This window comes from Cuculus canorus, chromosome 7 (assembly GCF_017976375.1).
Source record: "Cuculus canorus isolate bCucCan1 chromosome 7, bCucCan1.pri, whole genome shotgun sequence".
NCBI lineage: Eukaryota > Metazoa > Chordata > Aves > Cuculiformes > Cuculidae > Cuculus > Cuculus canorus.
The window spans coordinates 34806645-34822461 of record NC_071407.1 but is presented as its reverse complement, the minus strand read 5'-3'; the positions used below and the strand labels follow the sequence as shown (position 1 = coordinate 34822461).

Here is a 15817-nt window from a genome sequence, read left to right as displayed (position 1 = left end):
TTGTTCTTTTTTCCCGGCATATGCAGCCCAAAGCAGAATCCTGCCTCCGTTCCCTCCTTCAGCTTTCCCCAGCTCTTGGGTGCCAATCGCCCTACTCTCTTAGCACAGAGATCCTGTGCACTCAAAGGCTGACAGTTCAAACGCCTCCCAGCACCTGATGCGCCTGGATTTGGAAGCCTCATCTTATTTTTAGTATACTGGTGATATTAAGAATTGTAGTTTGAAATAGAGGGATTTGCAGAAGTGAGTCCCCTGCGGGAAGTGCCGCTCGGTGTGTTTCAGCCTCATCTGCCCTCTTCAAAGCCTCCTGGCCCTGGCACGGCAGCCAGGTATTGTGTGCTTCGAAGCCTCTGGAGATGCCATTAGCTCTAAATAACCCATTTTGTCAGGGTTCTTCTCATTTTCTTTCCAGGTACTTAAGTCCAGAGGCTGAGATTTAAATGTGCCTTTGTAAGAGCACTGCCTCTAGTGCTTTCCCACTTCTTGAGGTGTTCAACAAACCTAGTGCCTTGGGAAAGATGGGAGTTCTGAAAATCTCTGTCTGGTTATGGAGGGAGCCCAGGCTGCTCCCTCATCCCTTTCCTGTGTCCTCTCTGAGTGCTTTCCCATGGGTGCTGAGCACATTTGTGCGGGAGCACAGCTGGGACCTGTGCTCAATAGGTCTTGGGAACATCTCCCTCTATCAGGAACTTCGGCAGGTAAAGAGGATGGTGAAACATGGTCTGGTTCATGTTTCTTAAGGTGAGATGCTGAAGCGCAGGTTATGATGGTTGTGGCAAAGTATAGCATGGTCAGGAAGGAAACCTGGCCACCTGACCTCAACAGGGGTTTGCTATACCTTTGCCTGAATCAGTGTCTTTGCTGTTGCAGCGCAGTGGGGTAATGCTGGAGGTGATGCTCCACAGTAGCTGTGTTGAAAGGAGCCTGGCTGGATTTTCATTGGGAGAGGGTTTGTGAGGTGGTGTCACACTGCCAATTTGCTGGCAATTTTTTATTCTTGCACAATCTCGGGGCTCGGTTTTGGCTCAAACTGAAGGTGGTTACAAGGGATTGCAATGGGGAAGCACTACTCCGTTGCTTTCAGCGAGTCTCCTTGCCAGGGGCTATGCATGGGACTCTGGTCCTGCCTCTTCTGCTCCTGGGACCTCCCCATCAACAGACATGAATTATTTTGACCAGACCAGTTCAAACCTCTGCTTCCCCATGAACAATCCTGTTTTTAATGCCAGTCAGCTGAACTGCACTTCTTAAACCCTGCAGACTTGGCTGGCTCTGGCTTATAATCAGGGAAAACCCATCCCTTGGAGGCAGCCTGGTCGACACCAAACCTCTTGGAAAATCGTTGTGTTTTTCTGCCGGCACCTCTTTTCCTGCATCCCTTGAAATGTAAATCTTTTCTGGTTGACTTTTCCCCTGGTTCTGGCTGCCATCGTTGTTATCGTACAAGCTCTGCACTTGACTCTCACCTAATGAGGCTGCGGTCTGGGGGCAGGCTCCTGAGCTTCCAGCTCTATAAAAAGGGAGTAGAAAGAAGTGAGCCTGGTTATTAAAGGTGAAAGGAGGCAATTAGAGGGAAAGGCGATCGGATGATGGGAGAAGGGACGTGCACTGGGTTTTGCTGGGATAGCTGACAAGGCAAAAGGCTCTCAACCGTGGGAACAAAGTGAAGGTATTAATCATGTGCTAAAACAATAATTGATGTCCCTGGTCTCTGAGCTCTTGGCTTCCCCTCTGCCTCCACCTTGCGAAAGAAAAATACTAAAAAACAAATGGCCAGTGGAGGGAAGTGGCTCCCCAGCCAGCTTCTAAAGGGGACCTTGTGATGCTTTCTGTGCTCCTGTTAGCCCTAGTCTTGGGGGTATCCCTCTCCATCACAATGTTGAGCAGAAAGTGTGAATCTCTGTGCCCTGAGCGGCTCTCATAGCTGTGCTAGTGCACGCACAACATGCCAGGGAAATAACATCTTGCTTTTGTCCTCTTCCCAGGTTGGGGCAATCGGCTGCCGTACTTCATAAATTACTTCTTTGACACCTACCTGCTGATCAACGAGGATACTCCTGTGGGTAAGTGGGGCACGCTTGTGGGCAGGTGGTGCGATGCTGCTGACCCTCTAATGGAAAAGGATTAAAGAAATGCTTTTCTTTTGACTGACAGATGTAGCTTATTTTTCTTTATTTATTTAGCTAAGGATCGGTTTTTAGTAAATGCAGAAATCGACCCGGCCATTCTCAGCCTCTTTCCAGGCTCTCAGTCCATTAAACTTGTACTCCTCAATCAGGACTTGTGACTGGCTTTTAATGCTGGAGGAATCGATTGGAAGTGGAAGGTAGCTGAGATGGAGGCTATGGAGGCCACTTCTTGCATCTACTGCCACCTTCAACAATGCGTCCTGAGTGGCACCTTCTTAAGAAAGGAATCTGGCTGCACCTAAGTCACCACTGGAGCTGTTGAGGGTTGAAAAACTGGAGAGGTCTCTTCTAGTGACTGCTCAGCACAACTAGGGTATCCAGCTGAGGCTTCTGTCTCTTCTTGGTGTCCCACTTGTGGGATTTGTGCTGGTGTCCAAGTAAGCAAGCAGCACGTGGACTCTTGGATGTGAGATTTGTCCTTGTGGGAAGGCTTGCTGGAGCCCCAACAGTCTGTCTGGGGAGTTTTGTCTTGCATCGATGCTCAGGTTTATTTACAGTAATAGTGCTGAAAACCACTGCTTGGGTGCCTTTGCTCACAGCACTGCAGAAGGCAAGCTCTGGACAACATAAGGAAAAAGACCTGACTTCATTGTCATTTTTTTCCCCTTGATGTCTTGTATCCCTGTCATTTTTCGTACTCTTTTTCAGCAAGTCCACCCCTTATCGGACACTTCACACGTGGTTTCTTTACTTTGCTGTTTGTATGCTCTCTGGCCCTCGATTGTTGGTGTCTCTGCAAACATGCTTAGTGCTGAATGTGCCCCAGACAAGTCCCAGGGAAGGATGTAGCTAAGCAAAAGCAGGACTGAAAGCTGGTTGGGAACAACTTAATGGAAATTCTTCCTCATCGAGTACATAGTTCTCAAAGTACTTGAGCTTGAAATACCGTATGGGAATTGGACTGAAGTTCTATTTTGGCTGAAAATGGGGGGGAAGACTTCTGGCAGTCTGCTTTCTAGTGAGATATTGTGTAAGTAAAATTGTTCTCCAAATTGCTTTGGAGGTTGAATTTTTTTTTTGACTTTGTATTACGCTGTACAGAAATGAAATTCACTCTTAAGAATATTGGCACCCTGGGATTTTGTTTCTAGATGCACCAGAGGGAAATGTCAGCCCTGAAAATGTTGACAAAGAGTGTTTCTGTGTTTTCTGCTGTTGGTAGATGTTTTCTGGGTTACGCTTACTAAAGTCAAAAGAAAGGCATCATCTGGAAACACCTTCCTTGCATTCTGACTGTAAGTAGCAGAACTGTATGTGGTGCCTTGTGCTTAGAAAGCGCACAGCTTGTTTTGGGGGTCTGTTAGAAGTGCCCATCTCCGTGGCGTTGAGTGGATGCCCCCATGGAGCTCACTCCTCCCCTCCTTGTGCATCGCTTTAGCCCAAAAGGAGCAGTCCCTGCTTGCTGCCTGCCATGCCTAAAGAAGTCTTAAGCAACAATTAAGAGATCATTCCCCCTCTAATCACTTACAAGAGTAAATTAGTCTTGTCAGGAGCTATTAAGACAGAGAGCTCGGAATTCATTAGGCGAGATTGGGCTGAGGGAGCTGCTGGCGCTGCCGCCGGTCCAGGCTGATTAATTTCTCCCAAAACATCATCAATGCCCATCTGTTTCATTTAGGTCTGGGGAGAGCAATTTTCAGGTGGACTGACCCTCTAGTCAGTTATTTCACCCAGAAGAAATGGAACACACACACGCAGAGGGAATAGAAGACGTGAGCTTGAGGAAGGCAAAAAAAAAAGAAGAAATTTGCAGGAGAAAGGGGGAGATGCCTGGAAAGGAGGAGGGAGGGTAATGACTGGCTAGGATACAGTGGCAGGAGTGAGATCGGGCACTGGGAGAGCTCACGTCAGCTTCTGGTAGCCAGATCGTAGTGTGCTTTACTCTGAAAGTAGATGACTGGCTGGTTAACAGCCCTTAGAAGAAGAGTTTGCAGGAGAGGGGACTGTCTGTCTTTATTGCGCTGCTGACTGCCTTAAGCAAAATCATTCCAAGGGCCGTTTATTTAATCCCAAGCCTTTTAGATGGCTGTTGGTAAGGGAGAGCAGAGTGGATATTGATGCTGGGTGAGTTGTTAGAGGTCCCTAGCAAGCTGTGATGCTCACTGATGTGCTTTGGAGGTGGCATTGCTGCAGGTGGGGGTGGGCAGGCAGTGTTCTTGGTTTCTCTTGTTTGGAGTCCACCTCTGCTGCAAAAGGAACATCTTCTTAGCATAATGTAATGACTGGAGTCTAATTGTCCAGCAAATGGATTTGCTGTATTCAGGACAGGAATGGGAAAATGAAGATGATCCATCATGTCGGGTCTGTAACTAGCCTTATAACTACCTAGCTTGGATTCACCCGAGTTTCTGTCAAAGCTTTCATGCCTCAACGCTTTGCAAAATGCATGACAAAAGAGGCCGTTCAGATGAGTGTAATTCCACTTTCCATTCATCCTAGCGATAACATTTTAGCATCACTGGAATAATGTTATCTTAAAAGAGTGGGAAACACTTCGATCGTTGCACCTGAGCTGATACCATGCATGCACTTGGCTTTGCCCTCCAGCCAGGGTGGTTCAGGTTGCCCAGGTGGGCTGAGGAAAATGTGTCCCTCCTGCCCATCAGATCTTGGGCCTGCATGCCGTGCTCAAAATCAGGAGAAGGGGTGAAATTTGGAGGACCGATCTCCTCCATAAAGCCTGTTGAGGTTGAGCAGTGAACAACAGAGGGTGGAATCTGCCAGGATTTAGTCAGAAGGCTTGACCACCTCCTGGGCAATGTGAGTGTGAGAAGATGCTGGTGGGGCTGGGAAAGGTGCCTGGGATGGCTGGCAGGTGGGGAGGCTGGGCTTCCCCAGGGCCTCTGCCAAGGCTGCCTGCTATTTGATTCCCTTAGTTATTTCCGGGCAGGAGAGCGTGCAGCTGAGGCTCTCAGCTCTCCACCCCACCAGCTTGCTGGGATGCTCTCCTGTGATCGCTGGGGTGCCTCCAGCTCCTGGTTGGATGCTCAGCTCTGGGTCTTCCAGAGTTGGCTGCCTCAGCATCTCTTCCTGCTTGACAGCACGGGGCTAAGGAGAACCTCTAAGTCGGCACGTTCCATAGTCAGAGGCTGCTAGCAAGTGACAGCCCTGAGCAGCGCTGGCTCAGCACTTGGAGCCTGGTGGGGCACAGGGTATTTGGGCAAAGGCCATGTGTGCTCTCTGACCCGGCAGCTTGGTGACACCATGACGTGGAGGGATGGGTGGCCAAGGGATGCAGAGTGCAGCACCTGCAAGAAGGTGGGGATGGGCACATGAGAAGAGGCAGAGAGGGGCTGAGAGCATAAGAGCGTGTGTGCGGTGTACAGGGCTGTGCTGAAAGCCCACTTGTTCCTTCCCTTTAGCTGTATGCGTCTCCCAAGCAGCACAGGCTGTACTCTCCATCCCCTGGCTTTGCCATGCTCGGAAAGCAAGGTGCATGACTGATGATGAGTTTTCCATGTTGCTTCCTCCCTGCTTTGTGGAGTGGATTTACTGGCTTAAGAAAACTTTGCTCATGTGCGAACTTGCAGATCCTGACTTCCAAATGTTGTTGCAGGAATTTCTGTTCAATACAGTCACAGACAGGGATTCCTGGAGACACCCAAATCTCTTGGTGGCTCGGACCAAGTCACAATTCTGCTGGGGACCACACACGTGGAAGCAGTCTTGCTTGGGCACTTGGCTGTCTGTTGGCTGTGCTGTTGGGTGTTTGAGGATCCCAGTTTTTGCACTGAATTGGAGAGGTTTGCTTTCTGACAAATTTTGGATGGTTTGGCTTTCTGCAGTGGGAAACTCGGCTTATGCTTTTGCAGGGCAAGCTGGAGCCCTTCCAGGGTGGTCTACATTAGGCAGCCCATCTCTTCCAGTCACAGTAGAAGGTATGAGAAATTTGAGAGGAAAGCTAAGGGACTTAAAACATGGATGTTTCTTCACCAAGTTCCGAGTGTCAGAGCTGACCCTTGCTCTTTGAAGCCTGCTTCACCAAAATGGGCCATAGTGGACATTTCCCATAGAGTTGGGGCTCTTATTGTGCACCCCAAGTTGTTACAGCCTGAGAGGAGCCAGGGACAGAGGAACAATGCTGCAGTGGAGGTGTCTTCTGTTGGCTGATGGTGATTAAAGTCATGAAGTTGATGTGTACCACCTCTTGCCTTTCAAGGCTTTCTAGGTAGTAGTGTTATTTCGCAAGAGGGCTGGAAGAACTTGGTATTTAGCTGGTGAGGTACTCGCTGCTAACTCTGTGCGTGGGTCTAAGTCAGTGTGTTCCTCTCATATGTGGATGACTTGACTTGATTCTCCATTCCAGTCAAGGACCAGGCCAGAGGGTTTCCTTCTCCAGGCAGGGAAGGCTGCCATCCTCCGAGCACTGTATCTGCTGTTTCCAAGGCAATCATCTCTCCTAACACAACCTTCCACTGCAGTGCTCTGGTCCTGGGCAGCCAGATGCTTTGGCACTCGGGTAGGGTCCCTAAGGGTGCTGGGCCATTCAAGCTGCTGCTGAAGATATGGTCATCTGCGTGTGATTGAGCACGGAATGTCTCACTAAACCCTGCCTGCTCGTTTGAACCCACAGCTGTAGGCGTCTGTGGTGGCCAGGCTCCTCCATGATGGCCCTTGCTTAATGCATCACTGGAAGGCCAGAAGAAAAAACAAACAATGCTGGCTCTGGTCTCTGCAGACTTCTGGACTGATTAAATTGTTTCAGAGCCATCTGGGCTAGATATCCATGCACGAAGCTTGCGGGCCATCTGTTGGGAAGGTGGGTGTCTGAGCATGAGACCCTTTTCCCTTTGGTTCCTCCTGGCCTCCCTGCTCACTTGCAGGGACCTGAGACTATTGCTGGAGGGGAGGCTGCCCTAGCATAGCTGCTGTTGCATCCTCCTTGCTTAGAATTAAATGCCAATGCTAAAAAGAGAAATTAATTTAATCTCTCTGCACCACGGGGTTAAAAGTCACCCTGGCAAGACCAGGAAACATTGTGGACACACTGTTAATGAGGTGCTAATAGGCTACTAAGGAGATGTGACTCAGAGGAGCAGAGGATGGCTTTAAAGCTTGAGGTTAACTCCTTAAAAAGGAGCAAGGCAGCATAGGGTGTGTTGGGAATCCAGGGTAGTGCAAGAGCACATTTGTGAATCATATAAAGTAGGCTGGCTTTTAGCATAGTTTGGCAAATTGGAAGATGCTTTTGGAAAACGTGATGGCACTGGTAGCAGAGTGGATGGAGAGCTCAGAGAAGCCTACTAGTTTGTAAGAAACATGTTAAAGTATGTATTTTAAAATGCGTGTCTCTGTCCTCTTCATGCTGATGCTACCAGGCATAAATGGCTGAAGTTGTGGGGTACGGCTTCTGTGCCTGTGTTTAATCTATTTAAAGATACCACTTCCTTTAAGAGGTGCTTCATCGCAGGCTGTTGTGCAGCAGTAAAGCTTCCATCCACCTTCACCACTCCAACCACATGTCCCTCCCCTCCCTGCAGCCAGGACCCTGCCAAGCTGTTAACACCTGGCAACTAGTGGGAAAACTGATCCCTGTATTTTTGTGTTTGCTGAAACAGCTCCAGAAATGCTCCAAAGAAAGCTAACATCCTTTCAGGAAGGCAAAGTGGGAACGTGCAAGTAGGAGGTAGGTGAGAGCTCAACAGCCATGGGACCCTTCCCCACCCCAGTCACACCAGCGCTACGTGCTTAGGGCGCCGTTAGCATTGGTTTGTTCAAGGAGTTGTCTTCTAGAAAACTAGATGATAGACCTGCAAGATCAGGTGTACATGTAAATCATAGATGGCGCAAGAAGGTGAAGGAGGCTGTCCCTTAGCCGTGGTGTTGCCTCAGATCAGCTTTAGTCGATGGTGAAGCCACCCTGCTTCGTGCTGTATGTAAACAATTACCAGCTGTAAGGATGAGTGCATGGCAAAGCACGTGGGCCAGTGCGTGATGGAAGTTGGTTTCTGGCTGATTGCAGAGCTTGGGGACAACTCAGTAAATGTCCCAGGCACCCCACCATGTTATCACCGATGAGAGGACGAGGGCTTTCAGAACGGTAAAAACTGTGTGAGGTTTTTTTTTGTTGGGTATTTTGCAGGCAAAATGTCAGTTGGCAAACACAGGTAGATTCTAGGCTCCTTCATTTGCTGTTGGCTGGACATTCTTAGCCATAGACCACGGGGGAGGACACCAGCAGGGGTTAAACCTGGGCCAGGATCCAGCCTGGGATGTTTCTGGTGCTGCTCTGAGCTGGTTACTCAGAGGTTATCTGTCCTGGTCAGAAGGGGATGAGAGGGGTAGCAACTTATCTTGCCGGGGCCAGAAGTAGTTTTCTACCTTTGGCAGGGTCTGGGGAAACATTGTTTTTTTCTCTTTTAAAACAATCCTCTCAACTGGACTGAATTTGGTGCCATCACAGCAAAAAGGCTACGTGTCCATGGCAGGAATGCAAAGCCCAGCTATTTTAAATAACTTCTGCTCCGAGTGGCTTCACGGTTCTTACCACTTTGTGTTTCAGGCTGATGTTGCAGCAGGTACGTGCAGCCTGTTTTGCGTATGAAAGCTGGGACTGGCTGCCCCTTTAGGCTGACAGTGCGAGTACATACATGTCCATCACCCCAGCAGGGTGTGCGCCTGTGTGTAGCCAGCAGAATTGATTTGGCCTTTTACGCTGGATAATTCCAGAGGAATACACTAGTCTCTGGCTGCGAGAGAGATTGAGATATTTTTGAATAGGAAACCTGCTTTGCAAGCTTCATGATGGGCATGACTGAGAGCAGGTGTAAAAATTCTCCTTTAGAAAGGGAGGCTATGGGAACACCTTCATAGAATCACAGAATGGATTGAGTTGGAGGTGACCTTAAGGATCATCTAATTCCAACTTTCTGCCATGGGCAGGGACATCTCCTGCCAGACCAGGTTGCCCTAGGCCCATCCAACCTGGCCTGGAACACCTCCAGGGATGGGGCAGCCACAGCTTCCCTGGGCAACCTGGGCCAGAGCCTCACCACTCCTCATGTCCAGTCTAAATCTTCCCTGCTCCAATTTATAGCCTTTACCCTAGTCCTATTACTCCATGCCTCTGTTAAAGGTCCTTTCCCAGCTTTTTTGAGGCCCCGTTCAGGTACTGGAAGCTCTAAGGTCTCCTCGGAGCCTTCTATTCTCCAGGCTGAACAACCCCAAGTGTCTCAGCCTGTCCTTATACAGGAGGTCCTCCAGCCCTCTGACCATCTTTGTAGCCCTATTCTGGTCCTGTGTCCTTCTTATGTTGAGGATTCCAGAACTGGACACAATACTCCAGATGAGGTCTCACAAGAGAAGAACAGAGGAGCAGAATCCCCTCCCTCGCCCTGCTGGCCACGCTGCTTTGGATGCAGCCCAGGACACCGTTGGCCTTCTGGGCTGTGAGCGCACATTGCCAGCTCATGTTGGGCTTCTCATCAATCAGCACCCCCAAGTCCTTCTCTGCAGGGCTGCTCTCAATCACATCATCCCCCATCCTGTATTGAAACTGTGGTTTGCCGTGACCCAGGTGCAGGACCTTGCACTTGGCCTTGTTGAACCTCATGAGGTTCATGCAGCCCCACTTGTCCAGCTTGTCAGGGTTAATCTTCAATATTAACTGAAAGCCATCTTATTCAATGGCTATTTACTGTTTAAAACTACATTTGCAGGCTTCCTGTGCTCTGCAAAGGAGCAGCCTTCTTCCTAAGTGCGGTAAGGACCCTGATGAACGACGGGGATTTCAGCTCTCCTAACTCAAGCTCTTTTTCTGTCTTTTGCTGTTTGAAGGCCCATTGATGAAATTACTTGTTGAGCTGGAGAAAGTACAGCATCATTAATGAAAACTTAAGGCTAGAAAATTAGTTATTCGCAACATCAGGAAACTTAAGGAAAAAAAGCTCTCCGTACCCAAGCCCTTAACCCTGCATCATTAAATTAATCACTTCATCAATCACTTTAATTTTCATATCTGCTTTGCTAATGGGCAATAATGTTAATGGTTACATTTTAGAAGAGAAAGAGAGGGAGAAGGAAGAAAGTATATTTGCAGTATGGACTAATTATCATGTTGGGGTAACCTTGCTTTTGGTAACTGCCTCAGCAAACCATGTGAAAGTTTGATCTTGCCACCTTTCCCATTGGAGTGTAAGAGCCCTTGCACGGGGACTAAGGCTTTTCAAAAGTAACGGAGAAAGATGTGTGTTTGTGGTAATGAAGTCTGGGGTGATTTTTGTCTGAGATGACTTTAGTAGCAGTAATTATCTGCACAGAGCCGTCTGTAGGAGCTTCGTTTGTGAGATGGCTCCTTGGGTGTTGGGCTGTGCTCAACAGCTCTTCATCGCTATGGAGTATCTGGGCTTGGATGTCTGTACAGTTCCCATTCAGTTAAATCACGCCTTTTTCCTGGCTATCTGGAGGCATTAGCATGGGTGGAAAACCTGATACAGAGTAGGGATAACAATGGGAGTCAAGCTAGGTAAAGCAAAAAACGCAGGCAGGGGAAAACTATATATGTGTGCGTATGCTTGGAGTGGGAGGCTATATATGCAGCTTTGGAGGTATTAATATTCTAAGGGAATGTGTTATGGGCCAAGAGTACTCTCCTGTACTGTAGGGAAATACTTGCATGCGCATACACTCATAACTTTTTTGGTGGGGAGGGTGAGCTGTTTTCACTTTGACTCTGTCAATGGACCTTTTGGAATAAAGCTATCACTGTAAATGGTGATAAAAGTACTTGTGTTTTGCCCGGTCAGGGATTTGATACGTTTGGGTTGTGTGAGCTTGAAGAAGAGTCAAAACCTACACCCTGCTACCCGTACTTCTATGTTTGCACACGTTTTTATCAAAGGCTGCTGCAGTCTGGATCTGCTCCACTACTTTCTGGTGGAGAGATTCTCTCTAATTTTCTTGATTGAGAAGCAAAGCGAGAACATGTGAGAGGAGGCAGAGAGATTCCTTTGCATTCCACAAAGCCTGTGCCACACTTAGGGAGAGCGATGGAGCATTATACATTATACTCTCTTGTCTTGGTGTGCTTTGCTATCCTCCTGCTGTTCCCAGCCTGGGGCTGTGGTGCAGTGGCAGGTGCATTTAGTGGTGGATGCTGGGAATAGATGATTCTGAGATGGGCTGGCACCCAACCATGGTTTGAAGTTTATCAATGAAATGCTTCCAGCTCCCAAGCCATAGGGGCGAAGTGGGGAACAATTTGAGGTGCTTTTCTGTGCTGCTGTAACAGCTATACCACAATAACCTCAATGACTCCTTTTACACAACTGTCAGCCTTCTAACCTTGTAAAAAATTAACCTTTTAATTAAACTTTCCATAATTGGTCACAGTAGGAATACTACTTTGTCTTTAAAAAATGAAAAATTCCAACTATTCCCCACCACCATCAGTTCATGGCTGTTGCCTCCTGGAGTAAAAAGTCATAAAAAGGGAAAAAAAAAACAACAACAAAAAGGGAAAAATAGGTCCAGCTTCTCACCTGCATAAGACCAGCTGAACAATTAAAACATGAAAATTTACTTAGCTAGTCCTCATTATGGAAAACCACCAAGCTTGAAGCAAGTAGAAGAAAACACTTTCTGGAAACATATGTGCCATGGTACTGGGGTTGTGGAATGAAACTCCCACTGCTCGGAAGTGCCGAAGAAAACACTTTCTGGAAATGTATGTGCCATGGTACTGGGGTTGTGGAATGAAACTCCCACTGTTGGGAAGTGCCTAGCTAGAAAACTGCCCTTATCCCAATGAGCATCCCTTGTTTGGGGCCAGGGTGTTGGTAGGCATTGTACTGCCCTGGCTGGGTTGATTGTGCGAGGGGCGAGGTTGCCTCTTAGGAAGCTCATTTTATCATAGTTCCTGTAGTTTTGAGGACCACGGGACACACAAGGTGGTCACCTTGATGTTGTCACATGAATCCTTTTCCTCCCCATCTCCTGGCTTTTAAACAGATTTATCGCTGGCGTGTGCTAATGCACTTTTCTGCCTTTGAATGAGTGGCTTAATGTGCTTGATTGGCAGGGGGAGTTAATAAATTGGTTCCTCCTGTCAAACTGCTCCGGTACATTGATGGCTTTTGAATTAACTGTAACCACAGGGAGGGGGGGTGGTGAAGCTGGAGACAACGTTGTTGGACAACTCAATGAAAACATCTGTTCAATTTGCAGTGGTGGTCAGAAGAGTGAATAAGCTCTGTGCGCTCCTTCTCTTAAAGATTTATTAATATTGCTCTTTACGCGCGGGGGAAAGATTTCAAACACTTGACATTTAATGGTTAGTAACTCAATTTTATTCCATTCATCTGCATGGATTTGTCAAATGCCTGCACTGTTGAGGCTCTGGTATTGTATCGCGTAGGCTGTCTTTCTGCGTGTATGCAATTAGGAGGGCGATTCGGTACCTGAATAGAGAGGAACATCTTTCTTTTTTCTTTCTAATTGATTATTAGGTTTGAGGCGAGAGATCATATTATGGAACGTAATACCCTTACACAAATAGCGATGGAGCTTCATTTCTTTCTCCGCTGTTTAGTTTCAAGCCGTTAATTTGAAAAGAGAAGGAGGAAAGAGACTTAAAAATTTAGGGAGTCCAAAGAACTTGGGGTATGGGAAGAAGTGAGGAGCTTCGCAGGCAGATATTAATGGTTATTACTGATGATTTTGGGAAATAGAGGAGAAGAAATAGATATGACAGTGTAAAATAAGTACTGGCACTGCAGAAAACCTTGACTATTGAAATGCACCTTTTCCCATATGACAGCTCAGCTGCATCAAATTAAACATCCAACTGGATAAAACGATATTTCTGTACAAAAGAGCACTGATGTAAAACTTGGTGTAGAGGAGGGGTGAGGCATGTAAGTGAAAGGGACCACATAGAAAGCACTATTCTGCTGTCCCTGAAGCAGCTTTCTTAGTGGCATAAAGGAAAGAGTAAGGAAATAATAGTCTCCCTGGCTTCTACAAGTTGTCCTTTGTCTTGTAAAATTTGTTTCAGTCCTGTGGATGCTGTCTGCAGTCCCGTCAGGTACGAAGCTGGGAGTGACAGGTTGCAGAAAGCGCATCAGCCAGAAGCTATTACGCCCTTGCTTCGATGGGGTGGGGGGAAACAGCCATAAGTTAAAGCTCCATACTGGAGAGAGCAAGGGAAAAAAGAAATTCCTGAGTTGGTACCGTCATGCTGGAACAGGATGCTCTCGCAGAAACCATAAAAATTAGCAGGGCTCACCAAGAGTCCACAACCCTGACAGCAATGGACAGAGGAACCCGGCAGGCACCGGGATGCGTTGCAGGTAGAAAAGGTGTCTTTTAGTAGGGGGGAGCTGCTTCCTCCCTCCTCATTTTTAAACCAGAAGTTTAGTTCTGGAGGTGCTTTTGTTTTTTTTACTTCTTTCTTTTCCTTTGCTTTCACACCTCGAGGAAGAAGAGACAATGTATTCTGATCCTGTTGCAGAACAAGCTTGCTAGGTGTTGAGGGGCGAGCGTTTTAAATACAATTTGCTGATTTGCAATTTTTTGTTGCTAGAACAATCGGGATTCTTTCAGTTCTGTTCAAAAACCTGCCATCAGCTTGGGGAGGTGTTGGACCGAGCGAGTCATTAGCTGGCTGTGCGATTTCGTGTCGCCGTTTCCCATCTTGCCCTTTGTTTGATTGTAGCTATCAGCACAGCATCTCTTATTCTCAGGGGCCCACTGCAAATCGCTTTGGGATCCCACTGGGATGGGGAAGTGGGCTGTGTCTCCCAACTTTGCTTCTGCTGTGTCTCACCCCACCCCAGCCCATGGCACAGAGGCTCACACGCTGTGCAGTGGAAAAGAAAACTCTGGGAGGAGCTTTTATTGGGCACACGTAACAGAGTCTTGAATGCAAATAATATAGCATGAGAATAATTTCTTGCTTTTGGGACAGCCCTTGACTATTTTTTTAACCTTATCTTTTATGGCTAAATTTAAAATACCATCTCCCTATCCAAGATTCAAAAAAGCAAGGCAGGAGCACATGTGTGTGGTATTAAATATTATAGAAACCTGGTCTTTCTTGTCAGGCTGCTGACCTGGGGAGGTGGGTGAGAGCTGTGCACTTTGCAGGCTACACCAAGCTGGGGAAGGCAGGCTTGGCCCACAATATAAATAGCAATTAGCATCTTGCTGGAATTTGTCCATAAAAAAGTAGAAAGGTCCCTAGGCTTAAGAAAGACTGGGCTGTTTTACATGAAAAGGTGTTTCCTTACGCATGATGTTGGCCACCTCTTGGATGTTACATCCTTGGGGCAATACCAGGGTAGTGCTTGGGCTGACACGGCCAGATATGTCTTTGGCAAGGACATCAGGAGAGAATTTAGTTTTTTGAAATGTTCTCCTCTTCTGTGAGGGCCAGAATTTGATGATTGTGGCTCTCACTCAGCAGCGAGCACCCAGCTTTTCTGGCTTGGGCTTCCTGAACAGCAGCAGAAATCTGGAGGGGGGAAAAAAGCTCAGGGTTTGTTTGCTGTTAACGACAAACTCGTTGGTTCATATAGAAGGCCAAAAGTGCTGTGCTTCTGGAATCTGTTGGAGTTGCTGCTTTCCAGTGGTTCCCTCCCTGCCCTGAAATATATGCTCACCCTAGGGGTACTGCAGATGGTTCTGTTCTGGTTTTCCCTTTGTGTATCCTGCATCCTGTATGCAGTGGCATCATCCAAGTGGGCAGAGGGACAATTTTCATCAGGATGTTGCTTTGCTAGCACTGATCTGCGTGCAGCCCCTCTGAGCAATGAGCAACATCAATATTTGGCTGCCTTGGCCAGAGGATGCTGATAGGGTTGTGCGAGGTGGTGACAAAGGGGTCGGCTGGGTGAGCTGCTTCACCAGGCATGGTCTCATGCCCGTTATCTGTTAAACCCATCGCATTGTAAAAGTGGAAGTGGCCCCAGGTGGTTGGATAATGGCATCTTTAATTGTGCTCCGAATGAGATTAACTTCTTATCTGACAGTTTGACATCTTTATTATTATTAATGTGTGAATAATACAGCACGTTTTTTTTTAATACATAACTTCAGTAGCAAATGTTTTCCTTTGGTTTAGTTGATGTCTGTTACTTTGCTGGTTAGCCACCTTCAGATTCCCAGGCTGCAAGGGCAGGAATCCCTGAGGTCAAGGGATGCTGCTCCTACTTCTTTCCTCTTTAAATGGTAATTGCTATTGGATTCCAGCTGTTCTCATTTAGTTATTATTTTGAACTGTGAGTAGAAGAGGTGGCAAGCAAGTCCTCAGAGTCTGGAGTTGCTGAGGCAATCGGGGAGGGTGATGGGATGGGACATGGTGGGGTAGGGACAGTCTCTCTCAAACGCCAGTTGGGAGGAACAGTATCAGTGGACAGGGAGGGGTGGCTGGCACTGTTCTAGAGTGACATTATGGCCCTAAAGACTGGTTATAGGTTTGCATCATTGCAACGTTGCCTGACAGAAAGGGAGAAAATTATTCAAAATGCTATTGTCTAACAGTGGAAAAAGTGCTGGTGTGGGAAACAGCTGCTGCCGGGGATGGCTGTGGGTGCCAGTGGGGCTGTGGGTGCTCTGCCAGGGGCTGGGGCTGTCTCTTGGAGCAGCAGGGATGGTAGCTGTGGAGGGTGGGAGGCAGCTGCAATCTGTCG

The 15817-nt window shown here is 47.6% G+C and overlaps 1 protein-coding gene across 1 annotated transcript in view; it reads left to right on the top strand.

Annotated features, from left to right (window-relative positions):
- CDH23 (cadherin related 23) overlaps positions 1-15817 on the top strand; it is a 219539-nt gene that overhangs the window by 14546 nt on the left and 189176 nt on the right. The window contains exon 3 of the mRNA XM_054071251.1: positions 1986-2063. Within this exon, the coding sequence (XP_053927226.1) occupies positions 1986-2063 (78 nt within the window). The remainder of the gene's footprint in view (positions 1-1985; positions 2064-15817) is intronic.